The following is a 17470-nucleotide window of genomic DNA, read 5'->3' as shown; positions in this document are numbered from 1 at the left end:
TAGCTATGGGCCCTTGGTAATGAGATGCCATGCGGTCGATTGACTACGGTTGAAGCGTATGATGGTATCATCGATGACATCAAAGTAGACAAGGTATTCGGCTTTCTTGAATGTGATATTGAAACACCTGGGTATTTGAAAGGCTATTATAGCGAGATGACACCGATTTTCAAGACACTGAGATTGAGCCAGCTGAAAAGATCATTGGTAAGCATATGTTCGAATACAATGAGAAACGTAAGAAGCAGCTTGATGAGGCACGTGCTAAGAAACATGCAGGTATTATCGATAAAGATGCTTATATCATCTCTTAACCGACTAACGCAAGTCGTAAGCTAATTGGTAGTTACTTCGGTAAGCAGATACTCATTTATACGCCGCCATTAAAGTGATATCTTGAACATGGTTCGGAGATCACCAAGACTTACAGCTTCATCAAAGCGAGCTCTTATAAAGCTTTTGCTCAATTTGTGGAGGCTGTATCAAACACCAGGCGAGAGGGTGATGTTGATAAGTCTAAGGCTATGATTGCCGCGATGATGAAACTGGTAGGCAACAGTGCTTTTAATCGATCTGGAATGGACATGAGCAAGCATAAAGAGGTAAAGAACGAGTCGAGCGACAAAGCTATTAAGAACAAGATCGAGAAGTTTACTTTCCATGGGTTGAAAGAGCTTAATGATGCGTGAGAAGTCACCATGAAGAAACGCCGCCTTAATGACAAGAACCCAATCCATTTATCGATTGCAATCAATCAGCTTGCTAAGCTACGTATGCTACAGTTTTACTATGACTGCATAGACTTCGATCGCTTTGACTTTCAGTATCAGGAGATGGACACTGATTCAGCTTATATCGCTTTCAGCTGTGATCAACCGTTTCGAGACTGTATGAAGCCTGAGCTACGAACCCACTTCAAGGAGTACAACAACAATGAGATAGCTGAGTTTGATCGCCGTACTCCTGGTTTGTTCAAAGATGAACGGTCAGGTGATGCTATGATCTCACTATCGAATAAAGACTATATTTGCTATCTACCCAACAAGTCTTACAAGGTAAAAGTTTCAGTGAAGGGTATTCAGCAGGGAGGTGGTCGAAACAATGGTGTTCTTAATTCCGATGGGTTTGAGACTGTTGTACGGGAGCGCATCACGCTTCAAGGTAGAAACAAGGGGTTTAGAGTATTGAAAGAAACCAAGTCCATCATCACCTATACTCAAAACAAAACAGCGATCAACTACGGCTATGACAAACGTCGAGTGCTAGATGATGGTATCACGACTGAACCACTTGATATTAAAGCAGGTAACCACTGGGAATTTTTTATATGTAAATATAGATCATGGACGCGCTATTAAAGAAACTCTACTGTTATATAAAAAACACCGGTTTTACTGGAACTCAAGCTCTGTATGAGAAGGCAAAGGAGTTAAATCCTAAGATAACTTTCAAAATTGTAAAGGATTGGTATGCGAGTCAGACTGATATTCAACGATATCAAGAGCAAAAGAAGAGATTCAATGGCTTCAAAATCGCTTCGCATAACCCCAACGCTTGGCAAATTGATCTTGCGTCTTGAGTAAAGCGACCAATTTTGACTGCTATCAATATCAACTCGAGGCTAGGCTTTGCGAAGGTTTTATCGAACAAGACAGCAGCAACTGTGTTAGCAGCGCTAAAAGCGTTCGTTCGTCTCCACAATGTTGATATCCTAACAAGCGATAATGGAAGCGAGTTCATGAATTCACAGGCACAAGAATTTCTCCAAACTAAGGAAATTGAGCACTAAAACAACGAACCCGGTGATCACGGAAGCATGGGTAAAATTGAACGCTTCAACAGGACCTTAAAGCAGAGACTAACTAAAATGTCTTCCAAGAGAATTACGCAAAAGCTCATCACTGATGTTATTGAAAACTACAATACCAAGTTTCATCGTTCGATTTGTATGACCCCATATGAGGCAAAAGGAAAAGTAATGGATGCAGATCTGAGTCATGATCAGGTGGAAGCCAAAAAAATTGAGAAGGAGTTTGACGTCGGATCAAGCGTATTATACCGTCTCAAGAAGCAGGCATTTGATAAAGAAGCTGCTTAAAGCAGTCTATAAAACCGTTGGAATTGATGGCTACCGAGTCCAAATCCGTTCAAGAAATGGGCATACCTCTACAAGGCGCCAAACGATCTTAAAATGGTTAAAACAGCGACTACACATGCTACTATTAATCGAGGCGATATTCTTGAGGCGAAGAAGATCCTGGGTCACAAAACGATACGCTCTGGAAAGTACAATTATGTGGTGAGATGGGTTGGCGATGAACCTGACTCCTGGGAGCCAAAAGATAATCTGCGACAGATTAACAAAAACAGGAGATCAACGCTTGAAAAGGCATATTGGGGTTCAAGAAAAAGCTAACATAGTTTCACCCCGCGCCACAAAAAATGAGCTTGTAAATAAATTTGATAGAGAAATCCTCAGTAAGCTTTTGACTCAAGTATATAATCTCGAGTATTATTTTTTCTGAGATTTTTGGGTACCGTCTGACTTAAAACATAGCAGTTAGATAGTAATGTGCCCAAGCTGTGTAGATAAAGAACGTGAGCTTGTTAAGATTTTACTGAAGCTTTGGGTTATTCAGGAGGTGAGTCGAATCAAGAATGAGTTGCTGTATCTTGATGCAGCCGCGAATTTCCGCAGAACAGTAGTAAATCGTAAGTATCACCATGACTTGGAAGCAATTTTGGAGCTCCATTCCATTGCATCAAGGATCGTTATCTAAATCTTCTCAATTAGCGAAATCGTATCTGTCAATCGTATCTACCCTTTCGTCAGGACTCAGTTATGCCGAGCTACTGGTAAGAGTATTTAAGGCTACTCATTTCAGTTTTTGTGATCGTTTGATATAGACACAATGTTTCCAAATTTTACATCGCTCGCTCAAAGAGAGCAAAAACGGCAGGAGCTTCTTGAACAAGTTCTGCGCCGCGTTCGACAAGCTAAAGCCAAGCGAGGGATGTACGAAGGTGCTTCGTGGGCAAGTGATATCACGAATGGGATTGCTGCAGTCCCTAAGAAATCAACCGAATCAACTCAGACCGACTCAACCGAGTCTGCTGAGTCATTAAAAAACAATGATTGATGGATACTCCCAAACAAACCCTTAAGTCTCACCTCCAAATGTTCGACCTGCGATGATCGATGTTGGAGTTGATACCGGTGTGCAGATGGTAAACAGCTCAAACAATACTGATCGTGTTAACCAAACTGATAGAATTATTCAAGCGAGACCTCAAACATCTGATGTTGGTATCGATAACACACAGCAAACAGCTGATGTTGGAATCGACAATAGGTAAGAACAATCTCTGTATGTTCATTCTTAAACATTCACCACACGTCTTTGCCCATTTAACAATCATTGCTCGTAATCCTCATCAAGAGCTTTATGAGTATCTACGCGATAAGCTTGATGGATTTATCACTTTCGCTGATCCTAACTCACCTCCAAGTGTCGATCAGGTACGTCATACACCAATGAGCTCTAACAAACCTGAAATTGTCATCATCAATGACTATAGCACCGATAAGCTACTTCTGAAGAACCTCTTCTCACACTGCATGACCAGAGGGAGACATTTCAAATTAAGTACCATTTTCCTTAGCTACAGCTACTTTGCAAAGGTTGCGTCGTGAAAATGGCAGCTGGTCTGAAAGAAGGTTCCAGGAATGTTCGTGGCGGTAAATTACGGTAAGGAAAAAAAACTGCCGGCGTAATGACTACTCATAATCATCAAGAACATGTAAGATAAATCGAGGAATGATAATTGAGAGCTAAGCACTTAAAACAATTGCAGACGTTGAATGTTCGTATCATTATACTGCTTTCATCTTACTGGTGAATAGGCAGGACATGTGTGAACTGGTACTGTCTGAGGAATAATGACCGTTTGTGAGTTGTTTTTTACCACAAACGTGTCGCTGAAGTAAGCGCTAAATCGAGCTGAGCCGACTCATTACTGCTCTTCCCCGTTAGTTAAACATCATGTGTTCTCACTCGATGAATAAATAAAAAATATTTTGCGCTGTCTATGCTTCTGTATAACTAAAGTTCACCAAGTAATTTAGTGGATGTGGTTTCAGCATTCACAAAGGTAATGAGATGCTTCAATGTTGTGCCTACAATCATACATCCAGATCGATCGAACAGCGCACGTATATGTTTTTTAACATTGCGAAGTACTACTAGGGAAGCTGTATTTCCATGTGCTGTTAGATCGGGTATTAACAAATCTTGCCATTGTATTGGTTTAGCCCAAAAAAGCTCTAAAATAGTTTTCAATATCGATCAGGCTGACTTTGTCCTTGTAGGAATATACGTCTAGGTTCTGAAATTGCCAACCACGACAAATTCAGGTTTGACTTACCTACAAAGATAAATACGTTCTCAGTATTCAAATGAATCAATTTGCAAGTGGCAAAGTAGCTGTGATACGAATGCACGCAGTCTAAATGGTGTTAAATAGGCAGAATAAATTCAAAGTGAGAAGAGTTCTACTAAAAGTAGCTTAGCATTTGCAGTTGTCTACGATAATAAGCCTAGACCTTAGCTTGTTTATCAATGATTGTAGTCAGCGAAGGTTATTCAGTATCGAGCAGATTCGTACATTCTTGAGAAGAATGATTTGCGTGACTATATGCGGAAATTGAGCATACAGAGGTAGTCTTTGAAAACTGTGACAGGATACCTTCCATAGATAGCAACTTGGAGTTTTTGGCACTAACGCACCGAAGTCTGGAAAATTCACAATAATCATCTGATCTATATACGATTAAACAAAAGCAATACAGATTTTTCGTAATCACAACCAAGTTTCCAAAACATCTACAGGAAATTCCGCGTTCTATCCTATCTACTTTATACCAATTTGAGTAAGGATTACAATAAATTGAGCAATCGCCGTGAAAGATCCTACTCATTGTACTTCCCAGCCGAATATCAATAAATTGTTACATGGATCGTTGCGCTCACACCAATATCAAGTGCATCAGTTACATCGATTGTTGAAACTATTACCAAACAAGACAACTACGAGTCAGTTTTGGCAGTGGGACGGCAAACAAGTGTTTCCCATGCGAGTTCGAGTCTCGCGAATACTATAAATTCAGTAAATAAGGGCTCAACATAATGTGATCTCCCCACATCTCATTTTTAATCATCGTCCCGCCCTCGCTGCCATTATTAAGCTTTCATCAGATTAGAAATATTGATTGTTTCGGATTCATCGATGAGCAAACATAACAAAGGTAGGATTGCTGATGTTACAGGAAGACTTAGTCTTAGTACTACAAGTTCTTCAGCTCCACAGTATGTCCCTGGCAGCAACGATGTTGCATTTTAAGCAGGGGGAGAGGCATTATATCGCGTCATAAAAGACAGTGAAGATACACATTTTGCTCTTATTCCGATCACTTATTCTATGACGGCTATATCTAGAGCTTACTTCGCCTGTACAGCTAAGGCGATGACGAGCGACGTCCAGTCCAAGAAAAAGATCAGGTTGAGCTCTACGATACCTGCGATGTAGTTTTGTATCACTAGTTCGAATCGAAAAAGTGGACATCAGCTCCCAAGGCCTTGCTTTTACTCACCGATTTAATCAGTGTCCCCCATTGTGATAATAACCGAACTTGGTTTGACATGAATTTGATTCAACACAGTAGGTTAAAGATCGTTTGGCATATATTAGGTCATAAAGATTGAGCTCTGGGAATCAACTATATTGAGATCCCGATATCGGTAGGCCTTGAGCCTATCAGATCCCGAACCACATTTTTATCATAATGACTTAGAGCGCCATAAGAAATAATATCTACGGCACAAAGTTGATTATTTTCCGTATCGTGCCAAATTTTTGACGAGAAAGTATCATTGATGAATACTTCCTTGATTCCAGGATTTGAAAAATGACGACATTTTACTTGCGATTGCTGGTGAGGCGAAATTCGCGCTCGAGGTCAAAATTGACAGAACATAAAGTCATGAGATATTTTTATGCACTACAACACTGGTGCATCTCTCCGGCAAAGAAGGTGGCGGGTGGCTGACGGATGAAGATGTCATGTGTGAGTGACACTATTGCCTAAACTTTTTGGGTGCTAGGAAAAGCTGCTGGCAGAACGATTGAAGACGGAGAAGAAGCGGAAGAGGTTAAAGAAAATGGCCCTGTGAACGTCGCGGTGGAGATCCTGCAGCAAGAAGATACATCGAGCAATGAGGTCATTAGCGCTAATACTATTTACAAGCAGAGCAACAAAATTGGTTCTGAATGAGATTCTTGTGGAACGATATGACAGGTGTCAGCATCTTTGTCTTCCAATCTGAAAGCTACAATGGAAGAGCGAAGCTTGAAGAAAATGGGCTTGACCGCGAATGTTACTGATATCAAGGGGCCAATTTATACTTCTGGAAAGGGTGACTCGTCAAATCTGTATTCGCAGAGAGCGACAAGAGTCAAAGGGCTGGATACATGATGCATCTTCAGCAGCATTTGACGACGCTGACGGATGGGGAAGCGACGTATCAGCTCTCAAAAATCTGGACCCAAGAGGTTTTCTTGCCTGGTATTATACCACTCGTTGTGCTCAATTATGCTGTCAATTGCTGTTTATAGATATCGATCTCTACAATGAGAGAACTATGTGGTGAAACTTCACTCCGATAGCCTTGTATGATGCTAGTATTGTGCGTTTGAAGGAATTATATTGTTCGAAGTCTTTTTGCTCAATTCTCTTGATTAACTAAGTGAGCAATGTCTCTATCGTGATAAATAAAAAACGTCATAGACTACAACAAGCGTCTTGCTTGAACAATATTCGTTAACAAAGAGTGCAATCAGGGCGCAACAGAAGCGCTACCAGCACTCACACGATACCATCGGAAGGGAAGTAAAACCTCGTTCAAATATTATGAGAGGTAGTACGTTTCATTGCTCGATTGAAATGACCTTAAACGGGCCAAATCTTAAGTCATTGCTTGGCCTTGGGTTCGACAAGCTAAGACCAAGCGAGAGGTTCATCGCCGATCAATGATATCACGAATAGAATTACTACAACTCCTAAAAAGTCAATAGAATTAACTTAGACCCATTGAGTTCTTAAAAATCACTAATGGTAGAAAGATTTGATTTACTTAGTAGCTACAAAGGAGAATCAGGTATGATGGCGAAAAGAATAAATCGATGAGAGCAGTTACATGTGACTTGACAACCCTGTCTGTCAATATATTGAGGTGATTTTGCAGACCGTACAAAGCAACGCCTTTGCATGCATCGATTTCAACCTCGTGAGATTTAATAATCGATCGCTAAAATAGATTGCTAGTTTCAACAATCAGACATTGCTTGAGTCGACAGGTTAGAGCGTATAAAGTCACTACTATGGGTAAAAATCAATTTAGATTGATTGAACTGAATACCTGTGGATTGATGGCAATGTATGTTAAATTATCAAGGCTGTTTGGAGATCGTAAGGATCGCGACGATGTCACACCATCAAACTTGTGAAGGTCTTTGATCCAGGAAAACATACAAGGGTACGAAACGATTCTTACATAGTATTTGAAATAGCTTAGATTTCTTCAAGAAGCTGGTAGAACTTGTCAAACGTGCTACTTAGTAAGTCTACCGCAGCAAAACAACCAAGCGTACGAAAACAAACAAATCAAATTGATAAGGTTCGAAAACTTAAAATTTATGCGAATTATGATCTAGCATTTGGAGAAAATGGAGGAGCTATTAAATCGAGCCATTCTTTAAATTCGACATACACATCAGCTCAAAACTAAATATCTGAGGGCCCGACGTAGTGATTGCACTTTGTGAAAGACTCCATGATGAATTGGAAGCCGTATTCCTGGAGCATGGTAAGTCTTAGAGGTAGTACAACGCGATGAAGCGAGGATAATACGGTTAAAATTGCAAGATCAGCTTCAAAGCTGCAACGTTGTCACGTGAGCTACCAAGACTGTCTCACAAATCACATCAAAATGTAAACATCACCGAGAAAGATCAATTCAATGATTGACAAGACGAGCTCTTGGTTCGACAAACAGTGGCTTAACACCGTCGGGTGCTTACACGCTGCTCGGCAGCTCGGTGTGGTTGATCATCTAATCACGACAGGCATTGAACTCGAAGAAACCTAAAAGAAAGAGGTCTTAAGAAGCAATGCGTTGCGACAAAGGTGCAACGTGCCGCAATAGAATCAACAATCTCAACGAGATGTAACCTATAATCATTCCATCGGCATACAACAATCTTCAGCGGGGTATTAAGATTATTAGAATTCTTGATCTGGCTGGCAATCCTACCGTCGTAAATGTGTTCAAACGCGCGCAATGAGTGACCCGCTGCAGGCAACCATTCGAACTCTTGCAATCAATGCACGTGTCAACCACGTAGAATGTGACAAGCTCAGATGAACAGGGTCGAGACATCGCCTCTGATAGATGTATGGGCTAAATAACCAGCAAGCCGCACGAAGCTTACTTTTTACTATCCGACGTGAAAATCATCATTGCATCTTCAACCGCCGTGGTACCCTTGATAAGGGCAAATTTACTATCTCCCAGAGCTATGATCTGATCTGCGTGCATGATTGTTGCTCCAACAATTCATCGGAAGTTCATTTCGTTTACTGGTTTGCAAGTCGTGTGGCAGAAATGAATAATGAGACGCCGCGTCCTGCCAACTCATTGCATGGGATCTTCTCATTCAAATGTGTTTTCTTCAAATGCTGTCAAGCGAACAACTGAAGGTTCAAAAAATTGTAGCAGCTGCTCCAAAACAATATTTCAGGAAATAAGTTTCAGTATAATTGATAGAAAACGTTTGAATAAATCTGCACAAATATCCCGATCGTTTAGCTTTGGAAGTTTCCAGTCGAGTGGTCATTGCAATGACCGCTACGCCTTCTTTTACTCCAACTCTAAAAGTGTGTTGAGCTCACCTTGTACATGCTACAGATTTCAGCGTCTTAAAAGTTCACAGAGATTAATACCTGCATATTTTAATTTTCTACATTTCGGTGTTACTGTCGTGTATTTATCCGTTTTAAGAGGATAGTAATAGTCTTCTTGTGTATTCTTAACTTGGCATCCAATCCACATTGTTTAGATTCGACACTCCACATTCAAGTTTTCGCCCACTATGCGTCCCACCACCATCCGTCGCTTCTCTTCCGCTGCGTTGAAGAAAACGCCTCTGTATGATTTCCATGTATCACTTGGTGGAAAGATGGTGCCATTTGCAGGCTACTCGATGCCTGTGCAATACAAAGCAGGTGTATTACAGTCGCATCTGCACACGCGTGAACATGGCAAAGCGTCGCTCTTTGATGTCTCGCACATGGGTCAACTGCGCATCACAGGCAAAGACCGTGTGCGATTTCTCGAAACTGTCGTAGTTGGCGACTTGGAGGCATTAAAGATTGGAGAAGCGAAGCTCAGTCTTATAACAAACGATCAGGGTGGTATCATCGATGATTGTGTGATCTCGCGCTATGATGACCATCTCTACGTTGTCGTAAATGCCGGAAACCAAGACATTGATCTGATTCACATGCATAAACTTCTCAACGATTTTAAAGGCGAAGCAGCTATCGAACGAATTGACGATCGTGCACTTATAGCTTTACAAGGTCCTGGTGCTGTGGATGTGGTACAGACGCTAAATGCCAATGTGAACCTTCAGGATCTGGAATTCATGCATGGAGTATATACACCGGTGAAACTATCAAATGGTAAGCAGTTGGACGTCATTTTAACGCGATGTGGCTACACGGGTGAAGATGGATTTGAAATCTCGGTTAAGAGTCAGGACGCAGAGACATTTGCTCGCGCACTGATTGCGGATGAGCGTGTCCTGGAGGCGGGACTTGGAGCTCGAGACAGTTTACGGCTTGAGGCTGGATTGTGTCTTCACGGTCATGATATTACCGATCAAATTACACCGATTGAGGCAACACTCGCGTGGACGATTAGTAAACGACGTCGAGAGGAAGGTGGATTTCCTGGCCATAGCATCATTATGGATCAACTGAAGAATAAGACAGCAAGAAAGAAACGCATTGGATTTGTAGTAGAAGGAGCAGCAGCACGCGAAGGCGCTGAACTCTTTGATGATCATGACAATGTTGTGGGACACGTGACTAGCGGAACGTTTAGTCCGACACTGAAGAAAGCGATTGGCATGGCGTATGTTGACAAAGCGGTTAGCAAACTGGGTACGGAATTGCAGGTTAAAGCGCGCAAGAAAGCACAGCAGGCGGTGATTACTAAGATGCCGTTCGTACAAGCCAATTACTACAAGAAGGAGTAAGGAGAAGCCACATTGGTTTCTATTTTGTATAGATAACCAATACATCAATCTGCTTGAAAAATCAAAGTATTGGCAACATTTATTTCAAAGTAGCATTTAAGGCTTATTACCTTTTAATCTGATCTTTTATTAAATTTTCAGCTGAATAAAAAATTCTCCTTGAAGTTGATGTCGCACTTACAGAGTAAAAAAAATTGTAAAAGTGAGCTTAAATTACTTTTTTGTGAGCGCAACGACATATTGCTGCAATCGAAGATGGGCGCGAGTCTCCGTGAATACTGAACTTAATTTCGCCAACTATCTATTGGACCAGATAAGCTGATTATCAATGTCTCGCAGCTTTCACTATCGCCAACCTTTAGTCACGAAGTCAGATCGCAAGGTACATCGCATATATATATGTGCCGCACTGACTGCATCTTGACTTTCTTCGACGATTAGCCCGCATAGAATCATAAATGAGCGCTTTATAACGGGCTGCTACACATAAGAATCTAACTGAATAAATTTACTAGCCCTATGCATTTGGCTACTTACAGATGCGATGATAGGATCCTGTTTTTCCTTCCCAATAGCCGTATCATGACAACAAAAAAAAGTTGGAATACTGTATGTTGCTTGTAAGTAATTGGTTTACCTTGGAGAGGTTTGGCCTTATGAATTAAACTGCTAAGATTTTCATTACTTAGATGATAAAACGAGTGATCATCTCATTCAATTTGGAAAAAAATTGAATCCAAAACATACTTCACTCGTTGACTCGAGCAGTACTAAGTACTTGGTACTTGAGGGAGTGGCTCTAAACTAATCGCTGTGCGTTTATTTATGCAGACTCAAATAGTCAAAAGCTATCTGTGCCTGAATTATCGCAACCCCGATGAACGATCTGTCGCTAACAACCACCGTCGTATGACTGACGACACGCGAGCTGTACGGTTCTTTAATGGAATAAAGTTAGTGTGACGAGTGGATCGCCAATTTAATGGAATGAAACGACTTCTTGTTAAGTAACCTCACGGCTTCTCCACATATATTGAGCATAATTTTTAGTGATTGAAGACCCTATTTTCTCAGTACCCACAATTTAGGACTAACAACATTGTCAGAGGTACGTTTCTTGTTACACCCCCTCCCTAAAGCCTTAACACCAGTAGGACCACGAAGCGTTTTTTCTTGAAAGTTCTGCACCGAATCACACAAGAAGGTTCTCTAGAAACTATTGTCTATGAACATGGCTTGTGGGGCTGCAAGAAAGTGAGTCACCTAATAAAGATCTTATTGGTGAAAACTCTGAGAGAGTGGGCCGAAAATCACAGCAAAGTTTGACTTACCATCTTCGCCTACTCCAAACGCTACACGATCTGCATCGAATTTGATGAGGTCGATAACACTAATATCACGTAGTGACTATGATTTTAGCCTACCTAGCATTAAGAAAGCTTCTTGACGCGCTGAATCGTATGCGGGACACACATGATGAAATTTTTCCAAATCTACAGGCCAAAACTCCTGAGCAGTGATGCAGTGAGTCATCTGATTACAGCGCCGGGAGTAAAGTTAAATTAGAACATTTAGTGATGAAGGTTGCCTTTGCAGCTGTAGGCTTTCGCGATCTTTTTCACCAGGAACACATTTGGTTGATGCGTCAACTTATGGTTCACTTTTCAAAGTTCAAAGCGTGACGTCAACACCGAAGCGGACCCCCTTCTCCAGATCATGCTAGAATTACTAGCGCTCGTACCCAATGGACTGCCGATATGGTTAATGGTACTGACCATGTATCAACCTGGTAGAAACCAGTCCCCATATCTAATAAAAAGTATCGTGCTGCATGACTTCGCCGCTTCCCCAAGCTAAGCTTTGATGACGTCACATAACTGCATTTCTAGGTTCCATCGGCGCGTTTCATATATTTGGAAACAAGAACCGCATCGTTATCATACCAAACATTCCAATTTGAAGCAGCATTAGCTTATAATAACACCGCGTGATTCTTATATAGCGTTAAAGCATACTTCTGAATCTTTGGTGTTATCTGCTCCTGACACTGAGTACTTTTCAGTTTTGTTCCAACTGTCAGATTTATCCGTTGGCGAAAGAGGTTCTCGGCCCCTATCGTGGCGCTATTCATACCAACTTAGTGACCATTCTATACTTCCTTTCATACATCCACCATAAATAATCTTACAAGCTTAATAAAATATTTTTATTGGCGTTGAGGTGCGGAGATGGCTTCATAAAATTGAGTCGGGATATATCACTGATAAAATCCCAATATTGTTGGAACGTCATTAGGTCTTGCTGATTCAGCCGTCAAATATAGACTATTCATAGTGGCAGGAGGCCCCGACTTGTCTAATTGCAACACTCAGTTGCCTGATGTCACCGGGATTTGCCCTAGAGATGTCAGCATTCAGCCGCCTCGAGAGGGACAAAGCGCAACAAACCGTCGCCGTTTTCAAGCCGCATATCTAGGGAGGGACCAAAACGCACAGAACATATATTTAAAACCAAAGTAATAAACCTTGAAGATTGCGGCATACAGTCGCTAACTCTCGTCGATACAGAAAAATAATTTGAAGACGGTGGCTTACTGCCACCTATGGCCTTCAAGGTATGGACAAGGACCAGTAATTCGAAACCAAAGTTGTCGCAGCTTAGTGCAAGCACCAAACGCTTCTGCTTACAAGCACATGATGATTCATGATCTACTTAAGCCCCACTATAGTAAGATGCTCGAATATAATTGTTTTCGTAATATATGTCAATTCAGAGATCGTAGCATTCCAGCCAGTTTGGCCATGCCTAGGATGAGATCATTTCTCGCACCCAGGTTTAATACCAAATAGAGTTTCACGTCATGAACGTCTTTGATTATTTAGGCTTAAAAGAGCCTCAATCACCGTGTTAGCTGTTAAATGACAGAAACAGACGTGATATCCTTATTTTGTAAACACTACGCTTCTGCAATTTCGATACTGTTTAAATGGCTGTGAATTGCATATAGCTGCACGACGCACCAGAATATATAAAGTATTCGCACGAGTTTACAAATCTGGATCTCTGATCTCCGAGACTGTATTATTAGATGATAGTTACAGCCCTGGAGAACATACCTATGATCCCAATCCTCTTATAGAGCGCTGTATTTTTCAAAGCTGGGTTTCATTGATCGCGAGCTAGTTTATCGAAAGTCCGCAAAAATGGCGGTATATCCGCTTTTACATTGCAAATTGATGAGCAATATGTGTTGATTTGCTGATAGCGTCGGGGAGGGGGTATTGGAAGCGTAGATGCCGTGCTTTTGAAGCAGTCGTACGTCTGCACTGCAATTTCATATTGCAAACTGACTCGTTTTACACGCAGCATGTAGTTTGGCCTTATGTTGAGGACCTCAAGTACAAAATACTGTACGCGACACAATATACGGTCAAAAGTGGGTAAGCATACATGATCTTACGTGTGAAGCGAGTCACTACCTTAAATATTCGCCGCATGCGCTGGCGTCATTGGGCCAGCCTGTCGGATTCAGCAGAGTGTTGTCAGTTCATCGTTATGAACAATGTTTCGGATCCCACGACATGCGTTTATTTAAACCGGAATTGTGATCGTTAGAGCGAGATGGATCAGTTTACTGCTATTAGTAACACCGTCACAAAAAAGAATATAGCCAAGCTCCATGTCGACATTTTTTTGCCAACATAGCCCATTGTGTTCATCGATCCAATGCATCTTGCTGAGATCATCCCGGCCTAATTTTGTGGCAAAGTCATGACTTTTCCTTGACGATTGAGCATCATGCGCTGAAAATGCGGCGCTATCGCTGAGGGTCAGGCTGCTTTATATCAAAGAAGTTAGGCAAATCCCATCTAAACAAGCTGAAGGGGTTGCACTGATTCCAGTTAACCTACTCGTCTGTCTGCTGTCTATGAAACAAATGTGCGATCACGCTGCCGCGAACCAGCACGTTGGTAGTATAAAGGAGATTACGTTCTACTCTTCATTCTAGGCGAATGCAACCATTTCATATGTCTACTTCGGCTTCATGGGCCATATTACGCTCTGATCTTACGTATCAGTTGGATGTGGAGCACGCCGCTGCAGACAGAGCAGCGTCTCAATGATTTTCAGTAGCTGAGCTGTCTCGGTTGTGATCCGCTGAAGGTGTTTCAATCCCCAATGTCATTTAGCCAGCGCATCCGTCTGGAGATTATTCTTGCTTTACATGCACAAAGAGACTTTTGGAGATTTCAACGTTTCGCCATAAAAGCTCACGAAATCCAGATCGACACCTGCTGGCACTGCTTGATGATAATTAGGTTACCCGCTTTCACGTAGAACGTTTGGTGGACCAACAGGTTTATCAGCGCCTATGCCGGTATCGAGTGTAATGAAACGAAATAAAAGGTTGAGTTTCGACTCCGGCAAGATTGCCCTGCTCACGCAGCAACTGTCGTTGCTGCGCTGGACCAGTTAGCCTTCTGTCATTTTCTCTATTAGAGAAGAGACAGGGTCATTTGTCGTAGCGCGTTTCTGAGAGGGAACCGACCTTCTCGTGAATTTGATACTTGGTTGGTACTTGTAGCCGCTAGCTCATGGCAATAAGCCTGGCTTCAAGTAGCAGGGGCTGTAGGTGATGTGATTCTCAACATCTTAGTCGTGCTTCATAAACTCAAGCATGAGTCAAAGCTGTCTACTTCACTAATACTGACTTGAAAGCTAAACGATGGGTCGGCCCTATGAGTACGACTTGGGTTTAAACTTCGGCAGTCTCGATGACTTTCGGTCCCCAATATACAATATTCATGGAGAGTACGGGTTTAATAAACCGCTACTTCTGTAATTCCGGCGGTTTCTCTGAGAAGTGAGAGCTCACAGAGCGACCTTCGTGTGCTCAGCTTCTCGCACTGTGAGCGGAAGGGTCGCATGCATAGGCGTGCAAGTCCTCTCCCCCAGCGTGGGAAACATCATCTGGCACTTTTAGGCCATAGTCACGGTGTGACGATTTTTTGTATGAGTCAGCATGACTATTGCACTAACAGACGAGCAAGTTGGCCTCCAGCGCAATAATAATGGCCTAGCATTGGCGTATGTTCCATGGTAGGTGCTGCAACACTTCCCGCCGCGGGAAAATACCTGATTTTGCACCTTGTGCAGAGTGGAGGAGAAACGCAGTAAGCGACTTCATTTGGGTAAGCGGATTGATCGTAAGCCTACGGCTAAGGTATAAAGCCATAACCCAGAGAGTCACAGCGACCGTTAAATTGGTGAAAACCGTGATATCCTCACCGAGTATTGCTTCCAGCGCTTTGGTCGCGAGAGCCGCGTCTTTTTTGGAGGACCTCTAAGCAATTTGGTGAAGTACCCGGAAGGACACTTCCGCTGCAAGTATGCTTGGAGGTGCAGACACGACAAAGGGAATGATTTAAAGTTGGCACTATGTAAATGCGAAGCAAGCTCATAACTTGTTACAACAAAGATTCTTGGTTACGCTTCTGGGTGTATATTGCAAACCCAACGTCTGAGCGTTGTGTATCTCTTCCATTCGACCAGTTCTCCGTGCAAAGCACGATAACCCTGTTGTAGTCAATCTGTTTCCCGACAAATTGTTTCACTCGAAAATTTCACCTGTGACAATTGTCTCGGTTCAATATCGCTCGATCACAGCAAACTATCTGGCGAACTTTGCTCAGAGTGCTGGGTACCACGTTAGACATGCCCTATGTGTGTCATTTATAATCGATCTTCGTACAAAGTGCGTTAATCTTGAGGTGGATACAATCCTTGATACACTTGTACAAAGCGACCGCGGTGATAGTTATACGCCAAACATGCAGTACCCCCACCTCCATTGACTTCACTTCATTCTTTAACTATGGTTAGATTATGCCCATGCTCCTTTCCACCCATACCAATTTATTCCAGTCTTGGTACGAAAAAGGTTGCGATTCCATAAGACTTACTGATATTATAAAGGTCACCATCCGATCTAAAATTGACGGTTTACCTAAAAGAGCGTCATTAAGCGAAGTGCGCAATACTGTGCTGAAACACCGGATATACAGAAGAAATGTCTACATACCTGAGACATACGAACAAGCATGAATCGGTTTGCAGGTGTTATGATCATTTTATTTACCCTACTAAACTCCCAGCGTATCGGTATCATATAAACAGAAATCCTCCCTTACTAAAAGCATAATACCGTCGACAGAAACGCTTTGATATACACTTTTAGCATCTGTAAGAATGTGGACTTAATGAAGCCTATCATGCTTCACGGGCCACTCTAGCTCTAAGATTATGTGTGCGTAGGTCAAACCGGCGCTTGAAAGCTGCTTTAAGAGTGACTCGATCTTGTAGGTATCCACACTTCCAAGGTTTTGCTTGTGCCTAGCTGTGCCTCTACTCTCAGCAGCGTTTTTTTTATGCCCCCGTCGAGATTTTGTCTATGGTACTTGGATCTGGCAAGCGTGTCGAAGCGTTTTTGCCTAAATGTGAGCACTGGCTGATAATAGACATCAACCTAACCACTGCTGGCTCTTAATGCCAGTTTTAGCGAACTAAACGTCAATCAAAGGGCTGTAATTCTGAAACTTACGATGTATGACACACAATGTTGACATTGGGGCGGGCGCTCACTACCTTCGATTTCTGCAGTAAACCTGTTGGTATTGCTCTAGGCCAAATCAGAAACATAAACAAGGCGTGATTCGTGCTGCGCAACTTTGTCTTTTCTCCAGGGGAGAGAAAAGAGCGGCGCATAATTCGTAACCGTCAGCGACGTTAGGACGTTCAGGTCGAAAAGGGACCGATAAGTCTCATGATATTGATATTTTGAAATGATTGGTAGCTCTTTTGCCTCATCAGAAATTATCACTGTCCCTAGTGAAAGCGCTGATTGACAATTAAGTGAATCCTTCTTGCTTGTTAAGAAAAGTCGACGGGGGGAATCACTCGTAACTGACTCTCAAGATCTTTTGCAGCTGTGGCGGAGTATGGGTGTTTTCCGAGAGCCCCAAACTGCATTTATGTACTGACACGAGTCATCTTATAGGAGCGATTGCTAGTTTCACAATCGATTCGACTGGCT

General features: G+C 42.2%; 4 protein-coding genes across 4 annotated transcripts; 3 read left to right on the top strand and 1 right to left on the bottom strand.

The window, feature by feature from the left end:
* Positions 1–698: 698 nt before the first annotated feature.
* On the top strand, positions 699–3140 carry PHALS_02620 (hypothetical protein PHYSODRAFT_339760; the record flags this gene model as incomplete). The annotated part of the gene is made up of 2 exons (XM_024717036.1): positions 699–1305; positions 2908–3140. 2 exons carry the CDS (start codon positions 699–701, stop codon positions 3138–3140), a joined length of 840 nt encoding a protein of 279 aa, XP_024582574.1.
* A 230-nt stretch (positions 3141–3370) lies between these two features.
* Positions 3371–3588, top strand: PHALS_02619 (uncharacterized protein; the record flags this gene model as incomplete). The annotated part of the gene is made up of 2 exons (XM_024717034.1): positions 3371–3520; positions 3580–3588. The coding sequence occupies 2 exons, from the start codon at positions 3371–3373 to the stop codon at positions 3586–3588; spliced, it is 159 nt and encodes a 52-aa protein (XP_024582573.1).
* A 5619-nt stretch (positions 3589–9207) lies between these two features.
* PHALS_02618 (glycine cleavage system t protein) lies at positions 9208–10377 on the top strand (the record flags this gene model as incomplete). The annotated part of the gene is made up of 1 exon (XM_024717033.1): positions 9208–10377. One exon carries the CDS (start codon positions 9208–9210, stop codon positions 10375–10377), a length of 1170 nt encoding a protein of 389 aa, XP_024582572.1.
* A 345-nt stretch (positions 10378–10722) lies between these two features.
* On the bottom strand, positions 10723–11910 carry PHALS_02617 (uncharacterized protein; the record flags this gene model as incomplete). The annotated part of the gene is made up of 5 exons (XM_024717032.1): positions 10723–10733; positions 10788–10854; positions 10915–10994; positions 11709–11738; positions 11802–11910. 5 exons carry the CDS (start codon positions 11908–11910, stop codon positions 10723–10725), a joined length of 297 nt encoding a protein of 98 aa, XP_024582571.1.
* Positions 11911–17470: the final 5560 nt, after the last annotated feature.

This window comes from Plasmopara halstedii (genome assembly GCF_900000015.1).
Source record: "Plasmopara halstedii genome assembly, contig: Scaffold_2061, whole genome shotgun sequence".
In the NCBI taxonomy this organism is placed as follows: domain Eukaryota; phylum Oomycota; class Peronosporomycetes; order Peronosporales; family Peronosporaceae; genus Plasmopara; species Plasmopara halstedii.
The sequence above is the reverse complement of the archived record's forward strand: the minus strand, read 5'-3'. Positions and strand labels throughout refer to the sequence as shown.